Genomic DNA, 15,467 nt, shown 5'->3' on the forward strand with positions numbered 1-15,467 from the left:
TGAATATTCCGGGAGCCTGGGCACCACGGGCCCATACAACTCCTTGCCCCTGCCTGGTAAAGAGTGAATTAAAGGATTTTGGATTGAGAAGGTGACTGGAAACTGAGACAGGAGTTCTTAAAGGCGCTCTCATGAGGGGGAAATTGAGGTAGGTGGCAGACACTGTACTAGAGATCATCCAGTAGAAGGTCAAGAGCCTAGGATCTATTCCAGCTAAAGAACCTGAGTAGATAATAAACCAGACTGAGGCAGGAATGATTGAGGCCTGCAAAGATTAGGTGACCCAAGTGCTCTCTTCTAGCTCCTATTTTTGTGTCCTTTGTTTTGGGCCTTTGTCCCATATTTTGGCCTTGGCAAGCAAGGAGGTATGTCATAGCTGGAATACTGATGGGAGGGAGGTGTCTATTTTTCCTGCAACCCCTCATGGCAACTACAGCATGTAACACCAGGATTCTGAAGCATCACCAGGAAGTCAGTTACCTGCCTTGGTGGACCAGCAGTCTGATGGCGCCTAGCAAATCTTAAATTCTCAGGAGCTGGTACCTGAGTTGCTTCTGTGTTTAGCAGCTACAGATGATGCAAAGTCCTTGCGTGTAAATTTACCAGGTAAATTATTAAAAATTGGAAGAACTGCGCAGAGGGGAACGGTGACCTGAATTAACCCTTAGCAAGCCAGAGAGAGTGCGCTGGAAAGCCGATCCTGCTCTATAGGAGCTGCTGTAGGTGCAGGCAGAAGGCCAGGGGGTGGGAGCAGGTGAGCTGAGGCCTGCAGCCAGATGATTTTCCCTGCTAAAGTCCCCTCCACCATCACCTCCCTGTACCGCAGCTGGCTCAGGACAGCAGCGAAGGAGTTAAGGGCTGGTGCGGGAGAAGGCCGGCTGTAAGGAGGGAGCATGTGCAGTTTGCAACCGCATCCATGCTACGGGTTAGTGTCACTGGAACATTTAATCTCCAGCCGCCGCCGCCTCGAGCCATCCATGGAGGCGAGGAAGACAATGCGCGGCTGAGCGGAGGAGGCGGGAGAGGCAGGAGCGAGGCAGAGCGTGGCCGCAGCAGCTGCCCTGGAGCGCTCTCTCCCCATCTCCGCCAGGGTAGGGGCAGTGGGAGCCAGTCCAGGCCTCCCGCAACGGAGCTGGCGGATGCTGGGCTGGGCGGGGGGATGCCGGGCCGGCGTGGGAGCCGGAGGGAGGGCTCTGGAGCCCGGCCTCTGTTGCTTTCGGTTTCTCGCTGCGCGGGCTCCGGCTCCGCTTCCTGCCGCGGGAGAGGAGTTGGAAGGGGGGTGAGGGGGCACCTCGCACCCGGAACAAAGCGGGCTCCGGGGCAGAGGCGGCGGGGGAGGGGGTTGCCCGGGGCAGCGGAAGGCAAACCCAGCGGGAGGGCAGCGCCGGGGGCTGGGAGCCAGCGCAGCTGGAGCGGAGTTGCGGGGGGTTGCGAGAGGGAGCCGGAGCCGGGGCCGGCCGCGAGCGGGGCGCTGGAGCCACACGGACGATCCCGGGTCAGGGTCTGTCGCCCTCTCCCGGGAATCGGCATCCGCGTGGGGCACCTGGCAGGCGCTGAGACCCGGCTCCCAGCGAAGGGAAGGCGCCTCGCCTCGCCTGCCCCGGCAGGCTCCGGCGCTTGCCCGCCCTGGCTGATCAGACGGCAGGGCACAGGCAGGAAAGACCCCTGGCACCTGCAGCGTCCGGGGTGCTGGGGAGGGTGCTGCACCTCTTGGCTTGAAGTGGTTTCTATCATATATATATATATATATATATATACACACATACATACAGGGTTTACATTTGATTCAATGGCTCTCAGCACCCACAGTATACAAATTGTCCCAGCCCCCCTGCTTCTGCTCTTTCTCTGCGCCTTCCACGCTGTGCCGGTCTTCCCCTCCTTCCTTTGTCCCCTGTGGCTGTGAAGAGCCGGGGCTGGCATGCACTGTGGCAGGTGGAGGGTAGGCAAAGTTTCTTTGTGTGTTTCACATTCAGCCAGAGCTGATTGAGATGAGGGGCAGGGACCCTCCTGCGGTGTACTGGGGGCTTCCTGGTAGAGCTGGCTGAACAATGTACATTAACCTGGTCCCTTCGGCAAAGCAACGGGTCACCTTTGACACACAGCATTTTCTGTTGATTTGGGGAAATTTTTGTTTTGGGAAACAAATGAAATGGTGTTTGAATAGTGTCCATGTACCCTGATTTTTCTGAACAGCATGGCTCAATTTTTCTCTGCCCAATGCCATTCATTGTTTTGACATGAAACTAGTTTTTCAAAAGGTTGGATTGGGAATCAAATGTTTTGATTTTATTGAAATGAAGAAATTTTCAGAATTTTGTGTTTGCAGAAAACTTCTTTCCTGTTTAGTTTTTTTTCCTTTTTCGGAATGGGGGGGGACGACATTGAAATTCTTGAGGTTCCCACTAAACTGAAAATCTGGCTTCTGCCCATCCCTAGTCCTTGGTACCGGGATTTTTTAAGCTACCCTTAGACATTTGTGATGGCTGGGATATTAAGAGGTTCCCAAGCCCCTGTCCAAGCTCGTGTGTCACACCAGGGCTTCCTTGTCTGGTTTTGGCATCCTCTTGCGCTGGACCTGATAGGAGCCAAGGTTCAGAAGCTGGACCTGCTCTCCTTCCCACCAGAGGCAAGGAAGCTTTCCCAGCTTCAGTATTCCTTTCAGTTTGTTGCATTGCTTAATAACAGGAGGATCCTCTTATTTCCCTCTTGCCCGCTGGAAAAGATGGTCCCTCCAGGAGCTGAAAATATTTATAGGCAGGATGGTGAATTTGATTACCTGAATTATATTTATCCAGTGTCTGTAAAAGAAATAAAGCACTCAGAGTGCAACATCCTTTCATTTTCATGTATGCAAATACATTAATACTTATACTGCATTGATCGGGGACTTGATAGCAATAGATGATTCTATGATAGATAATAAATCCCAAAGGAAAATTTTTCAAAAAATTGAGTGAGCAGAAAAACAGCAATTGTTACAATGAGACCTCTACTGGCAGCAGCCACTGCAGGCTACAAGTCAGGCAAGCCATTCACTATGTACCAAATGTTAAGGACATACTTATGTCCTATTTACATCAATGGGATTTTCACCTCAGCTTAAGTACTTCCCTGAAGTGCGGTCATAATGAGCTGGTCCAACATATTCCACACATAGATGACAGTAGTGAACATGTTCCCAACAATGACACAATTCATTGCTGCTGGGAAAAATGTATTACACTTCAAAGTGGATGGGGTATGGTAGGGAATCTCCTCCCTGAGTTGTGTTGTACATGTTGATGGCCTATTCTGCACTGCTTATGCAGAGGACCCTTCCATTTGAGAGACACTATTACCATTTTGTAAAAGGGGAAACTGAGGCACTGTCAGTAGTAGATCTGGGCCTACAACCCAGGAATTGACTCCCATGCCTTGGTTTAACCATTAGTTAACACTGCCTCTCAACAAAGGATAACAGGGAGAGCAAGGCTCACTTATTATTTTTTGTTGTTATTGTCGGGCCTAGGAGCTCTAGTCATGTGTCAGGACCCTGTTGTGTTACATGCTGTACAGACACAAAATGCTTTGAGATCCTCCTGATACTTTGTACTCTATGTGCATTTTATTAGCTTATCTCCCCCTACCCAGGAAAAGTGGTATACAGGCACTGGAAAAAATATTTACTTTCTCCTTTATTGAGGTTGTCACAGCATGACCAAAAGGGAGGTCAGTATTATTGTATCTGTTCTACACATGGGTGAAAACTCAGGCAGACAGAAAGTGAGTGACTTGCTCAAGGTCACACGGTGAATCAGTGGCAGAGCAAAGAATAGCCTCTAGGAGTCTTGCCTCTTATAGCTACGCTGCAATCAGGCATTGTCATTGTAGCACCTATAGATGTGCCCGAGCTAGCTCAAGTAACAATGGCAATGAAGCCACAGCAATCTGGGCAGCTTCATGGGCTAGCTCTGCCAGTCCAGGAGCCTACATTTCTACTTGCGTGGCTGCTGACTATGCGCTAGTTCCTTGTGCTAGCTTTGACCTAGCTTAGGTCAAAGCTAGCTAAGGTATATCTACACATGCTGCAGTCACATCTCCCAGTTGCACTGCAGACACCCCTCCAGTGGCTTGCCCATGTCACAGTACTACATATAATATAAACTCCAGAACTGACACAACTACGGCCCAGTTATAACAAACAAGCAAAACACCCTAATCAAACAAAAAACAAATAAATCCAGAATAAATGGTTGATCTATTTGATTAATAATGACTTGTCATAGCAGCAGTTCTGCCCGTAAGGGTCAAATCTTGGCATTCTCACAGTACTGCAGATTAGTGTAAAAAAACTCATGGAGGGTCATACAAATGATCCAGGGGCTGGAAAACAAGCCTACAATGTGAGGCTTAAGGAGCTCAACTTATTCATCTTATTGAAGAGAAGGTTGAGAGGTGACTTGATCACTGTGTATAAATGCTTACATGCGGAATGAGAGAGCTGATCACCAGGGATCCTAGTTTTCTGTGATTGAAAAAATACCAAAATTCTCTGATTTAAAAAAAATAAAAATTTGCAGTTTTCCATGATTAAAATGAGACACTGAATTTTAGTTTCCCTAGCCACAATACATACAGGTATCAATAAAACGTTGTATTCAACTGGTATACAGCGGAGCCCCATTTGTCCAATGTAATTGGGATTGGGGCCAGACTGGATAATCAAAAATTCAAATAATCTGGAGAGTTTCATCCCCGGGTGGCAAGGCTCAGGGTGTCAGCCCTGGTTTGTAGGGAGAGCTGGATAATGGAGGTGCAGATAAACAGGGTTCTTATTGTTTTTATTTTTTCACAAAATGTAAAAACTAAAGATTTTATGTAAAAATGCAAAATCTGCGTTTTTCCATGGCAAACGGATTTCTAGGATTCCTGCTGATTACAGAGGGCTTTTCAACCTTGCTGACAAAGGCATAAAAATATCCAGTGGTTGGAAACTGAAGTTAGACAAATTCAGCCTTGAAATAAGACACAGTTTCCTAGCAATGAGGGAAATTAAATATTAGAACAGCTTACCAGGGGTGGGGGGGGGCTCATCATTAAGAAGACATAGGATATCTTTTTTTAAAAGATATACTTTAATCCAGTTTCTGGGAGAAATTCTACAGTCTATGTATGCAGGGGGGCAGGCTGGATGGTTGTGGTAGTTCATTCTGGCCTTGGAATCTGTGACTTTATGAACCATTGTGTCCATTCCCTTCTTTTATGGGCCATGGAGACAATGGGAAGTTCTCCATTTCCCTCAACATGCTCATAATATTTGCAACTCTGCAGTAAGACAATGACAATCTCATGCTTCAAGGGCTTCAGCCATTTGCCTGCTGGGGTCAGGAAGGAATGTTTCTTTTCTCTAATGCACAATTGTCTAGATGTATTCTGAGGGGTTTTCCCCATCTTCTTCTGAAGCATCAGCAATTGGCCACAACTGGATACAGGGTGGACCCGTGCTCTGAAGTGGTACAGCGAATCCTCCGTCTTGATGCCTGGCGGGTGTGTTTTGCTCATCTGCTCAGGTTCAAACTGATCACCAGATTTGAGGGCAGGAAGTAATTCTCCCCCCAGCCCAGATTGGCAGAGACATTGGTAAGGTGCGGGTTTGTCTTCGTCTGCAGCATGGAGCATGGATTGCCTGCTGGATCTTCGGGTCATATCTCACCTAATCATTTCCCTGCCATTGCAGGAACCTTGGGCATCGATGGCATCTTGGTCTCCTGTTTTCTGCCTGTGGTGCACATTATTAGTATTATTAAATGTATTATCATGGCACCCAGTCGGAGACAGGACCCTGTTAGGCTAGGTGCTGTACAAATACAGAGCAGAAAAATACCCCCTGCTCCAAAGACCTTACAATCTATGTATAAGACAAGAGACAACAGTGGGATACAGACAGATGGGGTAGTACAAGGAAACAGTGAAACAATATTGGTCAGCATGATCACCAGCAGTCGAACTGTTGTCAAATTATTTGTAGATATCACAGAAAAAGGAGTGTTTTGAAGGAGGATCATGAGTTAGTTTTGCAGATGTTTACAGGTAGCTTCTCCCATACATGAGCAGCAGCATGGGGGAAAGCAAAAAGGTGCTTGTTTGAAAATTTAACAAATGGGTGATGGAATCCGGCTTCCTGAGCTAATCAGAGGGAAGAGTTGACCTTTCAGTACTGAATGAGAGATGATAGGTAGGGTAGGGATAGGTCATGAAGGGCCTGGAAAATGAAGACAAGCAGCTTACGTTTGATGTGATAGAGAAGGGGGAGGCAGCAGAGGGATATAATGAGAGGGAACATGGTCAAAGTAATGGGCTAGGACAGGGGTTCTCAAACTTCATTGCATTGTGACACACTTCTGACAAGAAAAATTACTACATGACCCCAGGAGTGGGGACGGAAGCCTGAGTCTGCCTGAGTCCCACCGCCCAGGGTGGGGGGCCAAAGCAGAAGCCCAGGCCTGTAACCTGAGCCCTACTACCTAGGGTCAAAGCCCTCGGGCATCAGCTAGGGTTGCCAACTTTCTAATTGCACAAAACTGAACACCCCTGCCCTACCCCTTCCCTTCCCTGAGGCCCCGTCCTTCTTGCTCCATTCCCCCTCCCTCTGTTGCGCACTCTCCCCCATCCTCACTCGCTTTCACCAGGCTGGGGCAGGGGTTTGGAGTGGGGAGAGGGGTGAGGGCTCTGGCTGGAGGTGCAGATTACGGGGTGAGGCCAGGGATGAGGGGTTTGGGGTGCGGGAGAGGGCTCTGGGCTGGGGCAGGGGGAATAGGGTGAGGGGGGGGTGTGGGCTCTGGGTGGGGCCAGAATTGAGGGGTTCAGGGTGCAGGAGAGCGCTCCAGCCTGGGGCGGGGTGGGAGGGGTGAGGGCTCTGGCTGTGGGTGTGGGCTCTGGGGTGGGGTTGGGAATGAGGGGTTTGTGGTGCAGGATGGGGCTCCAGGCTGGGCAGGAGGTTAGGGGGGTGCAGGCTCCGGGAGGGAGTTTAGGTTTGGGAGGGGACTCGGGGTAGGGGGTTGAAGTGTGGGAGAATGGTTGGGGTGTGGGGTCCCTGTGGTGCTTACTACAGCTCCTAGGAAGCAGCCGCCAGGTTCCTGTGGCATGGGTGGCCAGGGGGACTCTGAGTGCTGCCCTCATACTTGCAAGTGCCACCCCCACGCCTGCAGGTGCCACTCCCGCAGCTCCCATTGGTCACAGTTCCCGGCCAATGGGAGCTGCTCAGCCGGCACTTGGGGCGTGGGCAGCACGTAGAGCCTTCCTGCCCGCTCAAGCATCTGGGGCTGCAGGTACTTGGCAGCCACTTCCAGGAGCTGTGTGGAGCTAGGGCTGTCTTAGCGCCGGGCCTCTGCTGCACCGCTGACCAGACTTTTAACGGCTCAGTCAGCGGTGCTGACCAGAACCGCCAGGGTCCCTTTTTGACCAGGTGTTCCAGTCAAAAAACGGACTCCTGGCAACCCTAGTTGCAGCCCTACGCCCCAGTGAGTCTAATGCCTGCCCTGTCACAACCCACTTTGGGGTCCCAACCCACAGTTTGAGAACCGCTGGGCCAGGAAAATGATCTTTGTAGCGGCATGCTGAATGGATATAAGTGGAACGAGATTGCATCTCTACGGACCAGAGAGAAGAATGTTGCAGTACTTCCAACACAAGATAATGGGCGCCTGGATGAACATTTTAGCTGTGTGGATGAATAGGAAGGGCCCTCTCTTAGATATGTTATGCAGAAGGAATCTGCAAGACTTAATCATAGCCTGGATGTGAGGACCTAGAGAATGGTTCAGGTCAAAGATGATAACCAGATTATGGGCCTAAGTGACAGGCAGGATGATGGAGTTGCCTGCAGAGAACAAGAAAGTTTAGTCTCCTGAGTATGGAATGGTTTAGTCTAACCCAAGTTATTGGGTTCAAAACAGGGGTAACTAGGTGAAATTTAATGGCCTGTGATATGCAGGAAGTCAGACTAGATAATCGAATGGTCCCTTCTGGCCTTAAACTCTCTGAAACTATGAAGGCAGAGAAGCAAATTTTTCACGGAAAATGAAAGGAAAGTGTCCTGAAAAGACGGCTACAAAACAGTAAAGATTTGGTAAAGCCTACTATTTGTGAGGAGGTGAAGGCTACAGTGGCATATGTTAGAGAGCTTATTCCTTCACTCTCCCACTTCCCTGGTCCTTCTCGCATGAACAGAGAGCAACAATACCCGAAGTCCGAAGGTGCAAACAATTAGATGTTTATTGGGGTGAACTTCCAGCAAGCTTAAATACAAGTTCCTTTTTCCTTATTTTCGAATCCCAACTTACTTCCTGTTTGCCCCTAATTTATATAGTAATATTCTTAGCTATACCTTAACCAATCATTCTACTGAAATTTAACTAACCAATCCTAACATATTGTAACATGATTAGCTAACCAATTATATCCCACCACAATAATTAGATTACACCCAGCAAAATTAACTATACAGCAGACAGAAACAATCACAGAACCAGACAGAGACCATGCCAATAAACAATAGCAAAGTGGGAACTATAATGACAAAACAATACCGAAGTGGGGATTTCACAACTACATCTATAAAGACATAAGAATTTCCCAGCTGTGTCTATTGATAAGTGAGTTCTTACCAGACAGAAAACTATCAACCTCAATTTCCTTTTACATCTTCTAGGCACTTCCCTTTCTCTGGAGGTGATAGGCACTATCAGGACAGGATTGTATTCCTAACAGCCCAATAGCACCTTCTTTCAATGTGACTAGTTTGGAATGTGAGGATGTGACCGGTCGCTTCCCAGCTTATGGCTGCCTCTGTCGCTTAGCCAAAGGCCTTAGCCTAAGAACAGGGCCTCAGACTGTCGCAGTAAGAGAAGGACCTTACACTGGCAGACAGTGATTTTGATTCTTTCTTTTATACCTCTAACTAGCCAAGTGATAAGAATACACCTAAATTCTTAAAGTACAGGCCTTTGCAGACAGGCCTGAATATCTATATCCTAACAGCATAGAAAAGGGAGCTGTTTGTCATGGCACTAGAGCCATACAAGTAGTAGGGTAGTGGTTATTTCTGTTGATGCTATGTCACCCTCAGGATTTTGTGTGTTTCTGGATTTCATTTAATAAAAGTCATATTTAAATAAATAAAGTGAAGGGGCTTCCAGACATGGCTTTCTGTGCCAAACTGCCTGCCACCCTCAGCAAGATAGACTAGAAAATTTGTAATGCTAATTAAAGGGAAGGAATATTCTTTTCCCCTTGGGTTAATTATTCTGGGGAAACAGGGACAATTGCTCTGAGTAAACTTGTTGTTTACTAGTGGGAGTCAGATTGAGATATTTTTTCCTTTCTCCACCTTCCCCTACTGGAGAGTTTTGTATATTTAGATATGTTCTGGGGCTCTTGCATCTTTCTTTGCGTAAGGCATTGGCCACAGATGGAGACAGGATCCTGACTAGAAGAATGATTGGTTTGTTCTGCTTTGTCAGCTCCTATGTGGCCTGAGAGTGAAGCAAGACTTTACAAAGGTACTTTTGGTTTTGGTCTAAACTGAAGTGCACTGGGGATGAATTTTAAGCATCCAGCAGTAGGAGTTCCACCTTCCAGAGAAAAACCTATGTGTAACAAGAAGGTGAAAGTGGCTATTTTCTCATTTATTTTCAAAGGAAGATTTAGCACCAAGGGAGCTAAATATACTGGCAATTCCTGTGCTCGTCATAGCCAACAAGTGAATATATAAAAATGGCCCCATTTTGCTTCTCAGATCTGCTTCCCATAAATACCTTTGAGTAAGGTCTGCTGCTTGTATCATCACAAGAAATGTTTCCTCCTGTTAGCCCTGCAAGCCCAATACAGATGTAGTAGAGTGAACTGGAGTCTGTTCTGCATTCTAAGTCAGCAACAGAGTTATCTGGTCAGCTTCTAGTCTCTCCATTATCCATGATGATGTGTAAGGCAAAAAGACCCAGATAGTTTTTCACATCCTAGATGAAGGTTGTGTGCTGGCAGCCAGAAAAAGCACATTCTTTTGAGAACTGAGCGAGCTGGATTTGGAAGTCACACAAGAATGGGCATACTGTGTCAGACCAGTGGTCCATCTAGCCCAGTCTGTTGTCTTCTGACAGTGGCTGGTGCCAGGTGCTTCAGAGGGAATGAACAGAACAGGGCAATGTATCAAGTGATCCATCCCCTGTTGTCATGGAGAGGGGATAAATATGATGTTTTTTACAGCTCCACTTTTCTGCCTATATCTGCACTTTAAGGTACAAATACCATCTGTGCTGGACACTTGTGACATGAAGTTTAGGCGGTGATTCTGTCTGATAGTGAGTAGGAAAGAAAGCAAACTGAGTTGAAGCTCTGGCTCTGCAGCAACAGATACTAGCACCTGTGCCAGTTTGGAATGATGCGCCCCTTTCTGGTTGGTTAGCATGCCACATTCCTGTTAGCTTCTTTGTAAGTGATTGTGGAAGTATAACATTGTATAAGTATAACGTTGTATAAGGGGACATGCTGGATACATTGTATATGAGAGGGCATGCCAAAACATGTTACAAAGTATCTGAGGGAGCACACGTAGGGACATTTAGCTTTTGAATGGAGAAGCAATTAAGATAGAGCCAGCATGTCTAAGAAGCAGACATCAGAATGGAACGTGTGAAGGGCAATTAGTTAAGTTAACTGGAAGTTGTTAAAGGAGATTGTTAAGGGTGGCAGGTAATTGAAGATATGTGACTGGTCTCAGGGATCTCGAGGGGTGGTGACTAAAATCTTTTTCTTCTTTTGTCTAACTTCTCTGTAACTTGTTCTCCAAAAAACTGTATAAATTAAAAGACACAAGCCCCACTCGGGGGGCTCACTTCTAAATGTATTAGCAGAGCAGCTTTGCTAATAAAACAGAGTGGTCTGATAAGTTGTGAGTCTGAGTCAAACTTTGACATGATACACCCATTGATGTCTGTTACAAGTCAAAGGTTGTTCATAAACTCAAAGGCACCTAACTCCTTCCCACCACCCCATCCCACAAAATGCAAAAGATATAGGTAATTTCCGAGGTTGCATGTGTGCATGTTCATAACTGTTTTTAATGTAATATTAGCCTGAAGGGAAGCTGAGCAGCTTTAGAAGTTTCTCTTGTACACTGTAAATTCCACTCTGAGTGGGGAATCGGAACTGGTTCCCGTTAGTGGAGGGCAGGGAAGGATTTATGTCATCCTCTGCTTGCATATTGCCATTAAACGCAGCTAATCAAATCTAGTACAGTAGTTCAGAGCAACCCCACTCCTAAACCTTCTCCTTCTCCACAATCTTCTTTTCAAGCTCTTCATAAAAGTTGGATTAGCATATAAAGAGGCTCTTGTCCATTAAGTCTTCACTATCATGTGTTATCTTTCCTTCAGTTGTACAAGGCTAGAGCATTAGTGCTCATTAGATCAGCATTGATGGGGTAAGCTGGCAAGTCTTGAATGATCAGTGAACTCCTTTCTTGCTGGATCATCCCCCTCAGGCTGATATGTTTGTCTTGAATTAAGGCAGCATCTACCAGAAGTACATATTATAAAGAAGCTCTGAAAATCAAACTTCTGTCCTTGAGTTCTGCTGCTCCATCGCGGCTAGTGGGGGAAAAAAAGGGATTCTAAGTTGCTTTGTGCTGTCAGATGGCTGCAGTGCTCCATTTCGGAGGTGATGCACTTCAGTGGTGCTTGTAGTAATCTCTGTATAGGTGTCCTAGATGTAAAATTCAAGGGGGACAAACTCTAAAAGAGCATAAATGGGCATAGCTCCATAAATCTTGTCCAAGGTATTGATTTAGATCTATAAAAGCCAATATTAGCCTGGGAGCATAACGCAGTAAAATCTCATTCCATGGGCAAGTTAGTGATAGAACGGTAAGGGAGGTGTCATTTGACTCGTAAAATTCTACAGAAGCATAATTTAAATGGTGTCATTCTCTGTAGTGTGGCAGGGGAGATTCAGACCCCCACCTCCCAGCTTCAGGTCCTCCAGTTGGTGGAAATTTTAATAATACGATGTTGTCGGAAATGGGTCAAGTTGGATATCATTCAAAAACCCTTTCTGCATGAACACAATGGTACCAAACCAGACAAACCTACTACAATTATGTAGTTATGTATTTGAGAAAATGTATAAAAATCAACTTTTTAAAATTATACTTTAACACAGTGATGCAATGCTTATATAAAAAAGATATTGATCTTTGGTAATCCAAGGATAGTTAGTCTTGACACGTAGGAGTGAAACCATTTATTTATCAAAGTCATTATACGTGTCCTCTCTGTCTAGGGCACCACTACTAGACCTGTCACACTGATCCTCATCTGCGCCACACTCTCACATCTCTGTGCAAGGCAGGCTGCTGGTCAAACATTTGCAGGACAGTGAACATCCTGGTCTTTGCATACGAGCTTTTGATTACCTGAAGGATTGATTTGGGAGCACGTGATATTTCACACATAACTGGTTTGATCACTGCATCCCGCAAGACTCATCCATGCCTGATAGTGAGAGTTTCTGGATCCGCTCAATCATCCCGGAGCTATTCCATTGCTTGATAATTTGGCCTCTTGATAGCAGGTATGAATGCATCCCTTGTCAGTGGCAGTTTTTCTCCATTTGTCTATTTCTTGGAAAACATCCACAAGCCTAGCTCTGCAAGTGTCATAATGTTGGTCTTCAAATGGTAAACTCAGTATATGAATGCCTCCAGTGCAGTTATGACCTCATCAGAGAGACTCTCAGCTGTTCTGAGGATCCTGAGAGAGAGGAGAGTCTTTGGAAGCTGAATCAAATGCCTTTCAGTAAGATAATTTGTTCTTCCCTGCCAGCCTTCCAGTAGTGTCACATCCTGAAAGGGTGAAGAAACCTGGCAGTGTGGTGGCTTTTAATGGTGTGAATGATAGGAACACACCTTCTGAGAGAGAGACAACGATTCTATTTCCCAGCAGCAGGCACAAAACCAGAATCTTGCAAAAATCTTGGGTAGTGTCTCACAGAAACACTAGAACATCTGTGTCTTGTGCAAAGATCTGGAGTTTAGTAGCATTGATTTTTCTATGGCATTGATGACATACAAGATAACTTTAGTGTCAGCTTCCTCATGAGAACTATGAAGAAACTCTACCAAACAGTGCAAGGCAGCAGCTTCATTATGCCATCCAGTGTCAAAATTCTTAGAGCAATTCTTCACATGCTGGAGTATTTTTCCTGTAAGGTATGTGGTTAACTCATCCTTTGTGTGAGTATGAGACAGTAACTTCTTCACTGTGACGTTGGAGATGTTCATGAAGTCAGTGATTTTTGTATTGGACAGGTGCAATATCATGGAGTCTCTTCTTTCTGGTAATATTTTTAATTAATTCCTCTGTATATGTATCAAACACCAGGTGGACTTCGCCATAGGGCCAATATTTTCTCTGTAGCCTCATAATGAAGTGTTCAGCCAAATCTCAGCAGGTATTAACAGTTTTTGGTTTGTCAAGAGTTTGTACCTCAGCCATACCAACTATGATTCTATGCTGAAAGGCCTCTGGTTCATAAGATACTGGTCATGTTGTCAGTAGATGCTGGCTTAGGAAGCCATGCAGGATACGTATTAGTTTGCTTTTTGCCCGGCACATATAAATTGTTCTGTCATATTGAAATGTCCATTGTGGCACCACGGAAAACTCATACTTCAAGTCTCACATAGATCAAGCTCATACTGAGATTTGGACACAACCAGGAAATGAGCAAACAACGACCTGTCTGTGGTTAGCCCTGTAACAGTCCTGCCACACCTTCACTTTGACTTTCTTCTTTGCATTCGAGCACAGCTTTAGTCTGTTTTTGATCAGAGCCCATAGATTGATGGAGCCTTGGATAATTCTTTGAATTTTGAAGGTTTCATACATGTGGTGACCTAAAGTATCCATTTGACTGACATCTTTAGCTATCATATCCCTGAAGACTGCTTTCATCATGATATTAATGAGCTCCTGTCTGTCGTACTCGAATAGTTTGCCAGTATGAGTAAACTCATCCTGTAGCTTTAAAATTTCCCCTTCTTGGCATTTAACAATGCCTAATGAGTCTAGATGGTGCTTGCTTACTTCTGGGGACAACATCCCAGCTATACTTAATGTTTTGTTCTAAATTGGATGGACTTCTGCGGTTGACAGGAAACACCAGGAAAGAGTATTTGGATGCTGTGCTACCAACCCCATAATGACTTTCACTGCTTTGTTTTCCTGTTCTAGGTTTTCAGCTGAACCAAGTACACAGAAGGGAACTGGCGACCTTTTTTAACAAGTCAATTTCCTTTTTGAAATTCCTCCCATGTGTCAGGGTCAGACTTTTCTCCACCTGCTATTTCAGTGAGGTATAGGGCAATCATTGCAGAATAGTTGGTTAAATCTAAAGCAAAAAACTATTTCACAAACCGCAATGTTCCCTCTAATTTTTTCCATCAATTTGCGGAATGAATTTTGTTATGTGCAGCACCAATACTGAGGTAATGTGTGGATGTGCACTACCAGTAGAAACAAAAAACCTAAATATAATATATATATTTTTTAAAAGCCCGCTCTCCCTGTCGCAGCCCCGGGACTGGGGGAGAGGCCTCTTTCCCCGCCACAGCTCTGCATGCCCCAAGCTCTCCCATCACTGCCCCCCATCTCACCCCACTGTCCACACCTACCCCGATTCCCCACCTCACCCTACACATCCTCCAGGCCCACCTGTGCCTACGCCCCCTGTGCTGGGTGTGTGCCTGCACTAATCAGGTGTGTGCCCCTTGAAACCTCTTGTGTGGTTGCGCAGGCATGCACCTTAGAGTGAACACAGTCACAAAGTCTTCCAGAGGTGTGAGGTGCAAATTCAAATTAGCCGTCCTGACAGATCAAATAAAGAGCAGCAAACACCTGTCAACAGCTGGCATTTGTCCCGTCATCTTCATGTTTCTCCTGATCCTTGATGAATTTCCTCAACCTGCCTTGCCAAAGCCAATTTATGGGCACACTTCTCATAGCATGTAAGATGCCACTGAGTGCTGTGTTTAAGTAGGTCCTCCACTGTGGTATTCTCCAAAGATTCTGCTACTAGTTGGTACTCTTCATCTCCCCACTGATGCCTAAAAATGATTGAGACAAAAGTAAAAACAAGGATTTTGTAATAAGTTACTTTGAGATTGTAATTAGTTACTTAACATACATTACGTAATTTTGTGCATGCTGTTCGATTCTTGTAATTTTTGGCTTGATGCTGATGTCTTAACCAGTGCCTCATTACAACTCATTTGGCATAATAAACAAAGCTGACAATCAATACCGCTGGTCCCCTTTTTTTTGCTGATGATGGCAAATGAACTTGAAGCCCTCCTTCCATTTATATTAATCTGTCACATTAAAAAAATTAATTGGGTATCATGTTCTGAGCATTAATTGATAGCACAATAT

The 15,467-nt window shown here is 45.7% G+C and overlaps 2 protein-coding genes across 4 annotated transcripts in view; both read left to right on the forward strand.

Moving 5' to 3' along the window:
• The first annotated feature begins 829 nt into the window (after positions 1-829).
• TMEM229B (transmembrane protein 229B) overlaps positions 830-15,467 on the forward strand; it is a 68,723-nt gene continuing 54,085 nt past the window's right edge. The window contains exon 1 of one of the 2 annotated variants that reach the window (XM_073348433.2): positions 830-1,091. In XM_073348433.2, coding sequence (XP_073204534.1) covers positions 917-1,091 — 175 coding nt within the window. In that variant the 5' untranslated portion in view covers positions 830-916. The remainder of the gene's footprint in view (positions 1,092-15,467) is intronic. The other variant, XM_073348435.2, reaches the window with a different exon arrangement.
• Positions 1,013-15,467, forward strand: part of RAD51B (RAD51 paralog B) — a 713,264-nt gene continuing 698,809 nt past the window's right edge. Inside the window, exon 1 of one of the 2 annotated variants that reach the window (XM_078853308.1) lies at positions 1,013-1,091. The gene's annotated coding sequence lies outside the window, so the exon portion shown is untranslated. The remainder of the gene's footprint in view (positions 1,092-15,467) is intronic. The other variant, XM_078853310.1, reaches the window with a different exon arrangement.

This window comes from Lepidochelys kempii, chromosome 6 (assembly GCF_965140285.1).
Source record: "Lepidochelys kempii isolate rLepKem1 chromosome 6, rLepKem1.hap1, whole genome shotgun sequence".
NCBI lineage: Eukaryota > Metazoa > Chordata > Testudines > Cheloniidae > Lepidochelys > Lepidochelys kempii.